The following is a 14,335-nucleotide window of genomic DNA, read 5'->3' on the forward strand; positions in this document are numbered from 1 at the left end:
GTAACTTATGACAGACGGGCCTCATTTCAAGACCGGTGTGGTGTCATCTTCAGTGTCCTTCGAACTACTGCTACTCCAGGTGGTCTTGATTTCTGGCATTTGCTTTTGTCAGTGGTGGGGTAGGGGTGTATTGCTCTTATGGTGGGGGATGGTTGTTTGTGTGTCGTGTATAATGAGATTGAATAATGTATGCATATTGAATTGTAATTGTGTATTAAATTTATGCTGTGGGTATGTTATTGTGTGCTTTTATATTTGGTATTGTTCTAATATGTTTAACTATGGACTTTTTGATGTGATGTGTATTATTTCCATATCTGTGTTTATGCTATAGTTGTGATTGTTTTTAGCAATATGTTCCGCATAATTTGATGTGATGTACTGTTATTGCTTTAATGTGTTCATTGTATTTATTTGAAATGATCTTCCATTCTGTCCTACGTACAAATCTGGACAGCTATTGCATTTTAATTTATAAACCCCAGTTGAAATATCGTCGCTTAAGAACCAATACCGCGTAACTGACAAAATGTAAATTTTACAGGAGAAGGAAAAAACTGAATAAAAACCATAAAAATAACGGAATAGTCTTGAAAAGTGGTGTATGGCTATGAAATAGCTTAACTAATTTATAACTAAGTGAAAATGGATGATCATGGCTGTAGACATTTGGCTATGTCACTTACGCGGTATTGGAACTCTGCCGTTGACTACATTTTGTTAGTTACACGGTATTGTGAGACAACTTTAGCAGCTTCAAGATACATGTTGACAAGCGTTTTCTTTGCATGAAAACTGCCTTCTGGAAATATTATTCGTGCTCTTGTATATGTCAATGTGTTATCTGAATTGTTGTCCTACCATCTGACTTGAGGTCAAGGTCGGTAGGCTGTAGCTTGAATCAGCACTAGATTACGTTCCAGACAATGATTGCTGCATTCTTAGTCAGTCAAATGCTGAAACTATGGGAAAGGAAAAAGAAGACACAGTTCAATGTTTATAATAATAATAATAATAATAATAATAATAATAATAATAATAATCTGTTACTAGATACTTTATTTTCACACTACGTATTTGAATAGATAAGTATAATTGTTACTAAAACGTTGCTCACAAGTATAATTTTATAATAAAATAATTAATAATAATAATAATATTATTATTATTATTATTATTATTATTATTATTGTTATTGACAATGGACTTGACTGACTTGCGAATAATAAAAAGAAAATCATATAAAATATAATAATGATGATAACTTTTCAGGCACAATATTCGTTAAACACAATAAATAATTATAGGGCTATGCTGAAATCACAAAAAGTAATCCTTGAGTAACCCTTGTGTGGAATACTATCATAAAAACTATGGCACAATCGGTTCTACATACAGTAATGTGACGGTAATTTAGACAGGCTACTGATGCTTTTTTTTCTGTGCTTTTGCACGAGAACATGACTTCTTTTTACTGAAGGGACGCCATCAGTACTATTAGCTAACCAATATTTCACAGTTCATTCTTTAATTCCCAATGTACACAGAAATATCATTTTGCAAACCTGAATTTTTTTCTCATCAACTTTTAGATTGTAGACAAATGTTCTCTTTCTTCTAGATTCAGAATTTGTACTGCCAGGTCTTTTAGTAGGAGTGAAATTCACAAGATTTGATACGTGAACGGCCCTCTGTCCCCAAGTCATAGTTTTCCAGAATGCCTGAAAGATGTGTCTTCTCTAATTAGAAATTAAATTACAGCCTCTTACTTTCGAATTTTGGCACATTTTATAACTACACTCTGGCACCAAATTCCTTGCATCTCTTTCCGTATCATGTGTCACTTTGCCATCTTTCGACCTCTTGTAGCTAAGATAAGCTTCCTCTTCCATTCCAAGTTTTCTATTTTTCATTTTCTTCCACTTAACCTTGTGTGGCTTTGAACTTATTTTTCTCTTTTTTGTCAAATTTCCATCAAACGCTTGAAGATTCTTCTCTTTACCTTTTTCTGACGAATGTAAAAATGTAGAATAAGTAGCACTCACAAATTCTTCGGGGTCGTCTACATCTGAAGACGCATCCGAAATTTAGTGTAGATCCTTCATTGACGAGGTATTGTCTTCAGTTTCTATCCTATCCTATTTCTAGCGGTATTATTTTAATAGTGTTGCTTTAAATCATACCAGACTGCATAATGTGATCATAACCTTACCGGTAACACTGGACGGACAATGCCTGATCTGCAGCAACCCATTTTCAGAAGGACGGTTTTCTTTTGCATTTGAATTATCAGGCAGCACACCTACGAATAAGATGAGATTACTAGTGTTTATAAATGTGATATAAATTGATTAAAAAACATGTGTAGTAAATATTATCATCAATTTAGATCTTCCTCCTACCGGAGGAAATGGAAGGGACCAAGCTTAGGACCACTGAATGTAGCGCAAATTATTTTAGCGGCCCATTCATGATTATTTATATTACTTAAATTAAGTTTGCTGTTATGATTCCGTAACTGAAGAAAAATAATCGTTTAATAACTGTGATATTTCTTATGCCATACCTTTGTTAATGTTCACAGAAGTTTCTCCCATCTTGAATGCAGAACATACCACAGATAGGATTTCGTTCTCGCTAAACTGACCGTCGTCTGATTCATTGTCCATTTCTTTTCTTGTATCTGTAGGCATATATAATAATAAAATATCAAATGTACTATATTTCAGTGAATGAACTTGCAGTAATATTCTGCGTGAATTCAGCTCAACTAACATTGAATTGACATTAGGGAAATAATGCTATTATATTTACCTTTTAAAATATTTGAAACTGAACACTTCTTTAATCTTCTCAGAATATCACACACTGTTGATACAATTTTACAAGGCAGTAACGAGAACCAGCTTCCATACTGAGGGCGCGCAGGGAGTAGACATAACAGCCTATCTGTTGTCAGATACGCGGTATTTCCTGCAGACTTCTCGTGGCTTCAGATACGCGGTATTGTACCCCCCTCCTTCGCACGCAGGCCATTCATGCAATCAAATTCCCGCGCTTGTCAATGCATGCAGATGACAGTGGAGGTACCCTCTGTGCAAAAAAACAGTTTTGACCAAAAATGTCAGTTACGCGGTATTGGTTCTTAAGCGACGATATATTTGTTTGATGTGATTATTCAGATATTTCTGTACTGTGTTATTTGTTTTACATCTATCGTATATTTTAGTTTTCTGAATAGAATTACAATTTTGTATGTATTGGTATTATGATATGTTTTTTTTTTTTAGTAGGTTATTTTACGACGCTTTATCAACATCTTAGGTTATTTAGCGTCTGAATGAGATGAAGGTGATAATGCCGGTGAAATGAGTCCGGGGTCCAGCACCGAAAATTACCCAGCATTTGCTCATATTGGGTTGAGGGAAAACCCCGGAAAAAACCTCAACCAGGTAACTTGCCCCGACCGGGAATCGAACCCGGGCCACCTGGTTTCGCAGCCAGACGCGCTGACCGTTACTCCACAGGTGTGGACATTATGATATGTTAATGTTATGTATTTATTCTCGTGCGTTATTTGTGTTGGTTTGTTATATTTCTGTTTTCCCTTTTTATTGCTGTGTTTATTATGTTAGGGTTATATCCGTTGTTTAGTGCTATTTATTTTATTGTATTTAGTTCTTCAGTGTAGTGTCATCATTCATTGGTATATTAATTAATCTTTGTGCCATTGTATGGAAAGCTGCATCTTTATGTGCAGACCCAACAACAAAATATCAACCCATAATAAAAAATGCAATAAATCAAAATCCTCATGTAATACCTAATAACAAAAAACAGCAACTAAAATAAATTTAAACCCCACGCACCAAAGTGAATGCATTACAGTACCGAAAATTCACAAACAAAACATGCCAATCAGGCCCCTAACAAATTACAAAAATGCACCAGCATGTAAATTGGCGAAATACATAGACAATATAATCAGAAATAATATAAAATTTGAGAACCCAATAACAATAATTAACATCATAGACCTAGTTAACAAAATCAAACATATTCCACACAACACAACATTGGCATCATTGGACATCGAAAGTTTATATACATACATACCCGTAATAGAAACACTCAAAATGCTTTGACAAATGCTTAACAAAAACACCATACCACAGACTCACATTGACGAAATTATACACATCACAGAAATCATCACAAAACAAAATTATTTCACACATAACAACAAACACTATGCACAGACTGAAGGATTACCTCACCACAAGCATATTAGCTGAAATAGTCATACATAATATAGAACAAACACACATACCGTAAATACTGACAACAAACACGCAGAGAAAATAATGTACTGGTATTGATATAAGATGACATAATAGTCCTATATAACGGCAATAGAAGACAAATAGAAAATCTACATCAACAACTAAACAAAATAGATTCGAAATTAAAGTATACACTAGAAATAGCTATAAACTTCTTAGACATCACTATAACCAAAACATACAACAAATACGAATTTAAAATATACAGGAAACCCATTACAATCACAACACACGTACACAATTCATCAAACCATCTCATATAACATAAATATACAGCTTTCTGTACAATGATACACAGATTAGCTAATATACCAATGAACAATGACAACTACACTGAAGTACTAAATACAATAAAATATATAGTACAGGACAACGTTTATAACCCTAACATAATAGACACACCAGCAGTCTGCACTCGCTGGATCTCGGTTTCCATCTGTCATACCGTCGATGCGTATAGGTTTAGTACGAGTACGTTTCATGACAGGATGCCAGCAGTTGTTGAGTTTCAGACCCTCTTCTTTACGATTGAAGTTGTTGGTATGTTTGTAGATCTCAATCGCCTCCCAAAATAGTCGGGGGAAGTAATTGGTCGTATTACTGAGGATGTCTGTTTCTCGGAACTGTATGTCATGCCTCCCATCCTGGAACACATGTTCCGCCACTGCAGACTTATCCAACTGTCCCAATCTGCAGTTCTGTTGGTGTTCTGCTAATCTAGTCTTGATGCTCTGTTGTGTAATGTCTATGTATACAGCACCACAGGAGCACTGGATCCTGTATATACCTGCGGCAACCAGCTTGTCTCTCTTGTCCTTGACTGATCTCAGTATGTTATGGACCTGTTTGGTCGGCAGGAAAACCGTGTCTACATCATGACATTTCAATATCTTGGCGACCCAGTCCGTGACATTATGATGATATAGGAGGAAGACAGTGCCCTTCTTCCTCTGCTGGACTTGAGCACGGCTTTGGGATAGCCTGGGATGTATGGCCCTCCTAATCTCCAGAGCTGAATACCCGTTAGTGCTTAGCGCAGTTCTCAAATGAACCATTTCTTATTGGAGATGTGGTTCTGAGATTCTCCGCACTCAATCAGAGTCTTTATCATCGCCCGTTTTTGACCCGGGTGATGGTTTGAGCTCTTGTATAGGTATCTGTCGGTGTGGGTGGGCTTCCGATAGATGCTATGTTTCAGGGTACTGTCCGGCTTCCTGTGAACCAGTACATCCAGGAACGGTAATCTTCCATCTGCTTTTATTTCCATCATGAACTGAATCTGTTTGTGGACCCCATTTAGATGGTTCAGAAAATCTCTTAGTGCTGGTTCTCCATGTCTCAACACCACAAATGTGTCATCCACATATCTGAACCAGCATTCTGGTCTCCGTGTCATGGCCTTGAGTGTAGTATCTTCAAAGGACTCCATGTAGAAGTTGGCAGCCATCGGGCTGAGAGAGCTCCCTATTGCTACTCTATCTGTCTGTTCATAGACCTCCTTGTTCCATTGGAAATACGTTGTAGTGAGCATCAGTTGGAATAGCACTACAATGTCCTTTGGGAAGATGTTCTTCAGTAGTTCTATAGTGTCTTTGATTGGGACACCACATCAAAGCTGACCATAATGTCTCCCGGTTGGGTTCTCAGAGTTTGAATCTTCTCAATGAAGTGGCTGGAATCTTTGATGTATGACGATGTCTTGCCTACGTATGGTTTTAGTAGGTTGTTCAGATATTTGGCCAATGCGTATTTCGGTGGCCCGATCACATTGACAATAAGCCTGAGCAGCACATCCTGTTGTGGATCTTAGGTAGTCCATACAGTCTCGGTGGTAGTGCTTCTGGCTTCTTGATAGTGCGTTTAATTTTCGTTGGAATCGACGAATTCTTGATTAGGAGGTTGGTCTTCCTTAAGATGACTTGAGGTCGAATCCCGTGCCAGTTTTTTATATGTAACTGGATCTAACAAATCTTTTACTTTCTGCATATAATCCTCTGTGTTCAGGGCTACCATTGCATTCCCTTTTTCCTCCCCTAGGATTACGATGTTGTCTTTCTCGTTCAAGGTCTTTATAGACTTCCTTTCTTCCTTGGACAGGTTGCTTTTTGGTGGTACTATGTATTGCAGTATTCTCGCCATCTCACGTCGGATCTCCTTTGTTGCGTCCGAGCTCAGGTTTCTGATTCCCGACTATATTCGCAATGATGTCTTGAATTGGTACTGTCCATGGCATTACCGCATAATTCCCTCCCTTTGTCAAGACTGCGATTTCCTCTGGTGAAAACATGGTGTCAGATAAGTTCACTACCGTGCGTCTGGTGTCCTTAGTGTTGTTGACAGCCTTGGTTGTAGTGAGGTTGTTGTATTTCTTCTTCAGACTTTCGGAGACTCGGTGTAGTTTGGACTCCATGGTAGCATATGTCATTCTGTCTATAACGGTCCAGTCTTCTATTTTCAGACTGTTGCTGAGACGTATGTGTAGGACATACAGGTTTTAGTCATTCAGTTCCCAATAGGTTTGATGTCCACACCTGTGGAGTAACGGTCAGCGCATCTGGCTGCGAAACCAGGTGGCCTGGGTTCGAATCCCGGTCGGGGAAAGTTACCTGGTTGAGGTTTTTTCCGGGGTTTTCCCTCAACCCAATAAGAGCAAATGCTGGGTAACTTTCGGTGCTGACCCCGGACTTATTTCACCGGCATTATCACCTTCATATCATTCAGACACTAAATAACCTAGATGTTGATACAGCGTCGTAAAATAACCCAATAAAAAAAAAATTAAAAAAATGGGTTTGATGAATCTGTTCTCATAGCAAGATTTTCTCTGTCCTATTATAGATCCGATGTGTAGGACGTACAGGCTTTAGTCATTCAATTCTCAATAGGTTTGATGAATCCGTTCTCATAGCAAGATTTTCTCTGTCCTATTATAGATCCGATGGGATGAAGCCGTTCTGAACTGGCATTTTGTATACAGGAATCCTGGGGTTACTTCTGTGTCTCGGCATCATAGAAGGAAGGTCAGAGAACTTAGGAGTTGAGATTTCTTCTTGCATAGAGCTTTCCAGTTGTCAGATCAGTTGGTATGCAGTAGTAGACGAAACGTCTGGGAATATCTATACCAGTAGACCATGACATCTTAGCCCGGAAGTTCCATATCAATTAAAATGCAATAGCTGTCCAGATTTTTACATAAGACAGACTGGAAGATCATTCCAAATAAGATACAGTGAACACATTACAGCAATAACTAAACCATACATTATATCAAATTATACAGAACGTATTGCTAACAACAATGACGACTATGATAACTTAGAAACAGATACGGAAATACTACACCACACCAAAAAGTCCACAGTTAAACATATTAGAACAATACGAAATATATAAGCACACAATAACATATCCACAGCATATACGTAATACACAATTACAATTACACAATTACAAGAACATATCCACAGCATTTACGTAATACACAATTACAATTCAATACACATACATTATTCGATCTCATAATCCACAACACACAAACAGCCATCCCCCACCATAAGAGCAACACACCCCCACCCCACCACCGACAAATGCAAATGTTGGAAATTAAGACCAGCTGGAGTAGCAGTAGTTCGAAGGACACTGAAGATGACACCACACCAGTGTTGAAACGGAGCCTGTTCTGTCATAAGGTAAGCTACAATACCTTTTTTAAAAATTGTAATACTTTTAATGTTTTAATTTTAGAAAGTTTTGTAGATATTTTTGTTTGTAGTAGTCTATAGTTGGCTGGTAGATAACTTTCTTTTCCTTGTCAACTTGCATTGAGTAGTGTATCCATCTCGAATCTAATTGTTGGGTCTAGTATACAGGGTGGAAGTGAAATAGTCCTGCAGTTTGAAAGGGACAATAGGGTAACTTGAATAGAAAACCTATATTACTTTTGTGGTTAACTGCACGATTAATTAGAATAGTAAGTTGAAAGTTCCAGCAGTTTAGCAACCTTACCTCTAACAGTCTCCTGCCATATTGTAAACCGCAGCCACGAGCAGCGAGGTATCTTTGGCATATCTGTACCCTAAGTGTTCGCAAAGGTAAAGATCCATAGAGTTTATATCAGGAGAGTGTGGTTGCCAAAGAATTGATCCACCTCTACCAGCATCCAGGATAATGTTCATTAAATTGCCTGCAGGCAGAAAGACTGAAATATGCAGGAGCGTCTGATGCATGAAGAACACCGGTCATTGAGATGCTAGTGGTATGTCTTCCAAGTAATCAGGCGAAGTATTGAGCAAGAAATCTGTGTAGTTTTGTCCAGTAATCCTGTTCGGGAGAACGTAGGGTCTCAACAAGCAATCACCAACAATGCCTGCCTCAATATTAATGGAGAACCTCTGTTGGTGATACGATTTGATAGTTGCAGATTTCATACAAACCTGTCAGTAGAGCCGTGGCTTTGCCTTTTTTTGCCTATTTTGTTTCTTTACTCAAAGTTAAAGCCTCTTTAATTAAATATCCATTATAGAGCCTTAGGATTAAGATATAGAAGTTCTACAATGCCTAAAATTGCCTATTTTGGTGATGTGTCTATTTCTGGAATTGAAGCCTATAAATGCCTATTTCGGTTTTTAACTTTTCAAGGTTTAAAATTGGCCCTTCCCTTCATTCCAATGTCAAAAAGGAACTGAAAAAAGAATATGATTGAAGGAGTATTGTGGGTAAATATTGTGGTTGGATGTTTAGCTCGTTTGTATGGCAGCGAAAATCATGTTGTTTTAACACTTAACATCAGATTGCACCATAGTAGTTAAGTTTGTAGCACCACTGTTTCTTTGCAGGCGTTATTAAAACAGCAGTTCATTGTTTCATTTCATATTTTTCATTGTTATTGAGAGTGTTGTGTTATTTGAACCAAACAAGTGAGCTTATAGAGATCCTACACTAAACCACAGAATAAGAAGAATAGTATTTAAGCCAAAACAATGCTAAAGCAAACATCGTCAAGGAACAGTTATCAGATGATGGAATGTTTCCAATTTGACAACAAATGGCAAGGCCATCTTCTGCCAATGTTGCAAGAAGGTAATACGTTGTGACGTTTAGATATTTTGTTGAGAGATTTTGATGTCTAACCATTCAAGGTTCGGAGATAATTTTTTATATTCACATTAAATGTAAAAAAAAAAAAAAAAAAAAATCATCTGCTGCAATAACATAAAAATACAAGGCATCAATGCAACGCTGCCAGACAGTAACAATCAAAGCAGCCATTTTTTTTTTCAACTTCCATTAGATGATGAGAAAAAATTCAATTGAGAATTGTGTGCTACAATGATTTCAGCAAATATTCCTTCCAATAAGCTGGGAAATAAAACACAGAAGTATTTCTGGGGAAATGGACAGAAATGCAAGTCTCTGTCTAGTCCATACTAAGGAAATATATTACGAATGGTTGGAGTTGCTAAGACGGAATCCTGGATGGGATACAATAGTGAACATAGCATCTATACTACATTGAGAGGTGCAGTAACTGTAGCTACATCAGGTTACTTATATTTTAAATATGCTCCACTCACGTTTTGTGAGGTTAAAAGAACATTTTCTACATTTAGAACATCCTTTCTAATGAAGAATTTAGAAAAATATATTGTTTACATTGTTTTCATGATGACAATAGCATTGCATATAGCAAAGAGCATGCCAAAGGTTAACTTGAAAATAATAATCCCCTAAGTGCCTATTAACAGCCTATTTTGTATTTTAGTGCCTATGTAAATGCCTATTTGAAGCATTCTTACTACCTTATTGTGTGTTTATTTTAAATATTTAGTGCCTTTACCTATCAGATACAGCTACTCAGTTTGAGACTACGGAAAATCATTTGTGGGTGCTGACAGGTATTCAGGTGAACATCAATTTAATTCACAACATGATAACTCATGTAACAATAATTGTAATCAGACTCTCGCATTTTAGTCCAGTGATCAAGGCATGTTGGCGTGCACTAACATTAATAAAAGTTCGGATAGCTGTAATTATGCATTTCCAGACTCATGTTGTAATACACTTTTTTCTTCTCTCTATGTGAGAAATCCATTTGTGAAGTTTTCTCGTCAAGTTTTGATACACCCTGTATATTTGTAATACTTGTGATTCTTCCTGCGATTTTGACACTGTTTTAAATGATCTTTAAAAAATTTTACTAGATCTTAGAGATAAACACCTGCTTATACTGGGGATATTAACGTCAAGCATTATGCTTGGGACAGTTCTAAGGGATACAGTTCCACGATTTTTGTTGCGCCAATAATCTTGCCATACTCAACAACGGGAACAAACCTACTTTCCATCTAAATAACAGCACAAGTTTTCTCGACGTAAGTGTATGTAGTGACAGGCTTCTACAACTCTTCCCAGATTGGTAACCATGTCTGATCACGAACTGATTATAATTCGAATCCAGTCAGCATCTTGTAATTCTAATTTCTGTGGTATTAGTCGTAAGTATAGAACTAAAAATGTGAAATGGGGTCATTTTAAAATCTCTGTGAAGAAAACATTACAACCGATCTCTTCGAAAATAAATAGCAGAGCAATTCCATGAAAATTTCATACTGAGGTGAACTTCTTGAAATTGATGTAGGACTATTTTTGTTGAAGAAATGTGTTTCTTTATACTTTAAATTGACTTATTTCGTAAGATAATGTTTCAAATATTCTTTCTTTTAGTTTATAACTTGCTGCAGATCTTGTCATATTCCAAACACTTAAAAAAACACGTGAAGATACTTGTGTTTCGTGTCACAATTTGGACATCTAAATTTGTTTTATTTCGAGCTGTCTTTTTAGCATACTATATTTTGGTATTTCCTTGAAGGAAATGTGAAATTAGTTGAACTATCCTAAGATCCTAAATAACTTAAAATCATTATAATTATATGTACTGTAAATTACAGTCATTCTGTCACAATAAACATACAAAAACTCTTCCACACAGCACAATAATTGATAGATTAAAATTTCCTTTGGTATTCTGCGTTACTACTACATGACCAATAAAAAAGTATTAGAACATTTTCTTCTAAAGTGATTTCATTTTCCGCAGCGGCATTGTGAGTGACTGACATGTCGCTCTCTCAGCTGTTGTGCTGTTCATTCTCACAGCGTACTTAGTTGCTTGGAAGGCCTTGGTGAAGTTACACGCGAACTGGTGTTGAGTGTGCAGTAATTACACCTGCAAAGAGCAAAATGAGATTCAAGCAGCTCATTAGAGCAATAAGCAGATCTCAATATTTACTGCTGTTGCCTAGTTTAGACAGGAAGGTGACAGGGAAGTTCAGAAGAAATCCTTTGCATTAGTGTCAGATTATGTAGCACATGACAAATATGCAGTGGATGTTTGTCTACGAAAAGTGTTTTCGGAAATTTTGGCGAACATTGAGGTGGTAAAAATATTTTCAGATAAAACAGCGAGTCATTTTAAACAGAAGTATACATTGAGCAATGTGACATTGTTTGCTCGCATATTTGGATTTAACATAGAATGGAACTTCTTTCAGTCATATCATGGCAAAGGGGCCATGAATGCAATTGGAAGCAAAGTAAAAAGGATGGCATGGATGGCTGCGAAATCGGGGAAGAAGATACAAAGCGCTACAGAATTTTTTAACATTGTGAGCAATAAAAACATCCAAATTATTGTTCAGGAGGTAGCACAGATTGAGATAGACGAAGGAAAGAAGTATGTCAAAAAACGATTTGAATATCTTGCACCTATGCCGGCAACTCACGGAGTTCATTACGTGAAAGTGTTACATCCCTATGTTATAGAACATGCACAACTGTCTTGTGAACAATCAGTGTGGAAGATTCACAGGTTCCGTGTGTGGAAAGAAACTAAAGTTTGTTCAGATAACAAGTGACATATTGACACTGTTCCTGCAGTACTACTTGTTAGACTAAATAAGTGAGTCAACGAGTGCTGTGGACTGCGTCTACATGTTTAATTCCAATCGTCAAATTCAATCTAAAAGTAGAACTCAACATTAAAATCTTATTATTATGAACATAATTTATAACAGCCATAGGCATGGGAAATATAAACTGTGATCTGGGTCATTTTATCGTAATCGATAAGGAGGTCAGTGCCAGATTCTTAGGAACGCGCTTGGATAACGTAAAATACTGTCTTACGCTGGGGTGTTGATGCCATATAGAGTGATAAGCACTGTCAAGGTTGCTGTGACACTCATATAGTCCTAAAATTAAACACCAATGCCTATGGCTGGTATATGCAGTATTTAATCACAGAGAAATAATTATATATGTTATTAAGTAGTCTATGTAATAGTTGTATCTGCATTATTTTGTGTCATTTAAGATGCATGGTTAAGCAAACGAAGTTTTGTATTCTGGGAAACATATTATTCATTTAAATTAATCGTTATGTTAATTTACTATGTATCAAGTTTCATATTATTTTGTACTAATTTATGGTTCCGTTAGTGCAACTTTATTTTAAAATTCAGAGATGTCAGTCAGTTACAGAATGAGGTCAGTCAGTAACACATCACTTTTTCGGCCATAACTCCATTACTAATCGTGGTTTGGAGGTCGTTTTTAACTTAAATTGAAGATTACAATTTCCTTTCCAAACTATATTTTGCAAAATTGTATCAGGAATGAGATTTCAGAGAAATCTGTGGAGAACCATGTTCACCCGAAGAGAGAGTTGACATTTATGTCAGTCAGTTACACACACTTTGAACGTAAATAAATAGTATACTTTTTCTATTAAAGACGTTTATTTTTATATGTATCTTAAGTGTACACTTTCCTTTATCAAATCCTGGATGATACAGTCTAATTTCTACCTGTTACACAATTTAGGCAGACATTTTGCTGTCAAAGTGTATTGTAAATGTCAGTGTAATACATCTGCTGCTGTTACGATAATTCGAATAAATGTATTTATGGGTAATACTGCTCGATTATCAACATCTAATGGACTAAATGTATTAGGATTTATGTGTTGTGGAAAAAATGTTGTATTTACTCCTACAAATATAATTGCAAATTGTGGAATTGCTCAGCATAGTTTCATCTGAAGTTTTTAATTTAACAATTGAAAATCTCACTGATGATATTATTAGTCTATGTGAAAAACACCTACCAAAAAAATCGCAAACTGAGGTGAAAAATTGTTGATGGCCCACTGAATTAACTATACTAAGCAAGAGAGTGCTAGCTAGCTATAGACACTTTAGAAGATGTAGATGTGATGAGTTACACAGGAAAAATAAAGAGTCATACAATACTATCAGAGAAGAATACAAAAATAAAATCATTCATGCAAAAATCAATATGTGGAAAGAATTCTTCTCTACACAAACATCACAGAATCCATGTAATGTGGTAGATAAGATTTGTCACAGACTCGAAAATTTTAATTGCACACTTAGGACTGTTAAAACTAATGGTATGGTAGTTACATGATCAATGCACACGAAACTGCTACCCATCTGATTAACAACTTCTTCCCTGATGACACACAGGATTTAAATTTTCATAAATACAGTATGTACTTGTTTCTAACAGTAGTTCTAACAGAGTTCACATATGAAGAAGTGAACAGTGTCAGTGGCTTAGGTGCTTAGGTGCACTGTTAGTCAACATAGTTAAGAATGTTCATAAATGTTGTCTTGTCTTATTTGTAAATATTTTTAACAAGTGTTTGTAACCACGTTATTCCCTGATTGTTGGAAAATTGCTACTATAAGAATAATTCCAAAACCACATTGCAATGACAAACTTACAGCTAGTGCTTTTCGACCATTCTGCCTACTATCTGATGGGAAAAGTCTTTGAAAATTTGATAATTGACAGAATCATGTATCATATACATTCAAATAATCTTTTAAATACACCCCCAGAAATCCACAGATGATGCCGTGCTTAACGTGATTAACTGGACCAAAGACATACTGACAAACAAA

At 36.2% G+C, this 14,335-nt stretch overlaps 1 protein-coding gene across 4 annotated transcripts in view; it reads left to right on the forward strand.

Moving 5' to 3' along the window:
• Uck (Uridine-cytidine kinase) overlaps window positions 1-14,335 on the forward strand; it is a 329,786-nt gene that overhangs the window by 179,648 nt on the left and 135,803 nt on the right. The window contains exon 7 of one of the 4 annotated variants that reach the window (XM_069833410.1): window positions 11,900-12,030. The exons of the other annotated variants lie outside the window; for them this stretch is intronic. Within the exon in view, the coding sequence (XP_069689511.1) occupies window positions 11,900-12,009 (110 nt within the window). The 3' untranslated portion in view covers window positions 12,010-12,030. Of the gene's footprint in view, window positions 1-11,899; window positions 12,031-14,335 lie in introns of those variants that run through there. 4 annotated transcript variants of the gene reach the window in all.

The sequence above is a fragment of the Periplaneta americana genome, chromosome 8 (genome assembly GCF_040183065.1).
Source record: "Periplaneta americana isolate PAMFEO1 chromosome 8, P.americana_PAMFEO1_priV1, whole genome shotgun sequence".
Taxonomy (NCBI): Eukaryota; Metazoa; Arthropoda; class Insecta; order Blattodea; family Blattidae; genus Periplaneta; species Periplaneta americana.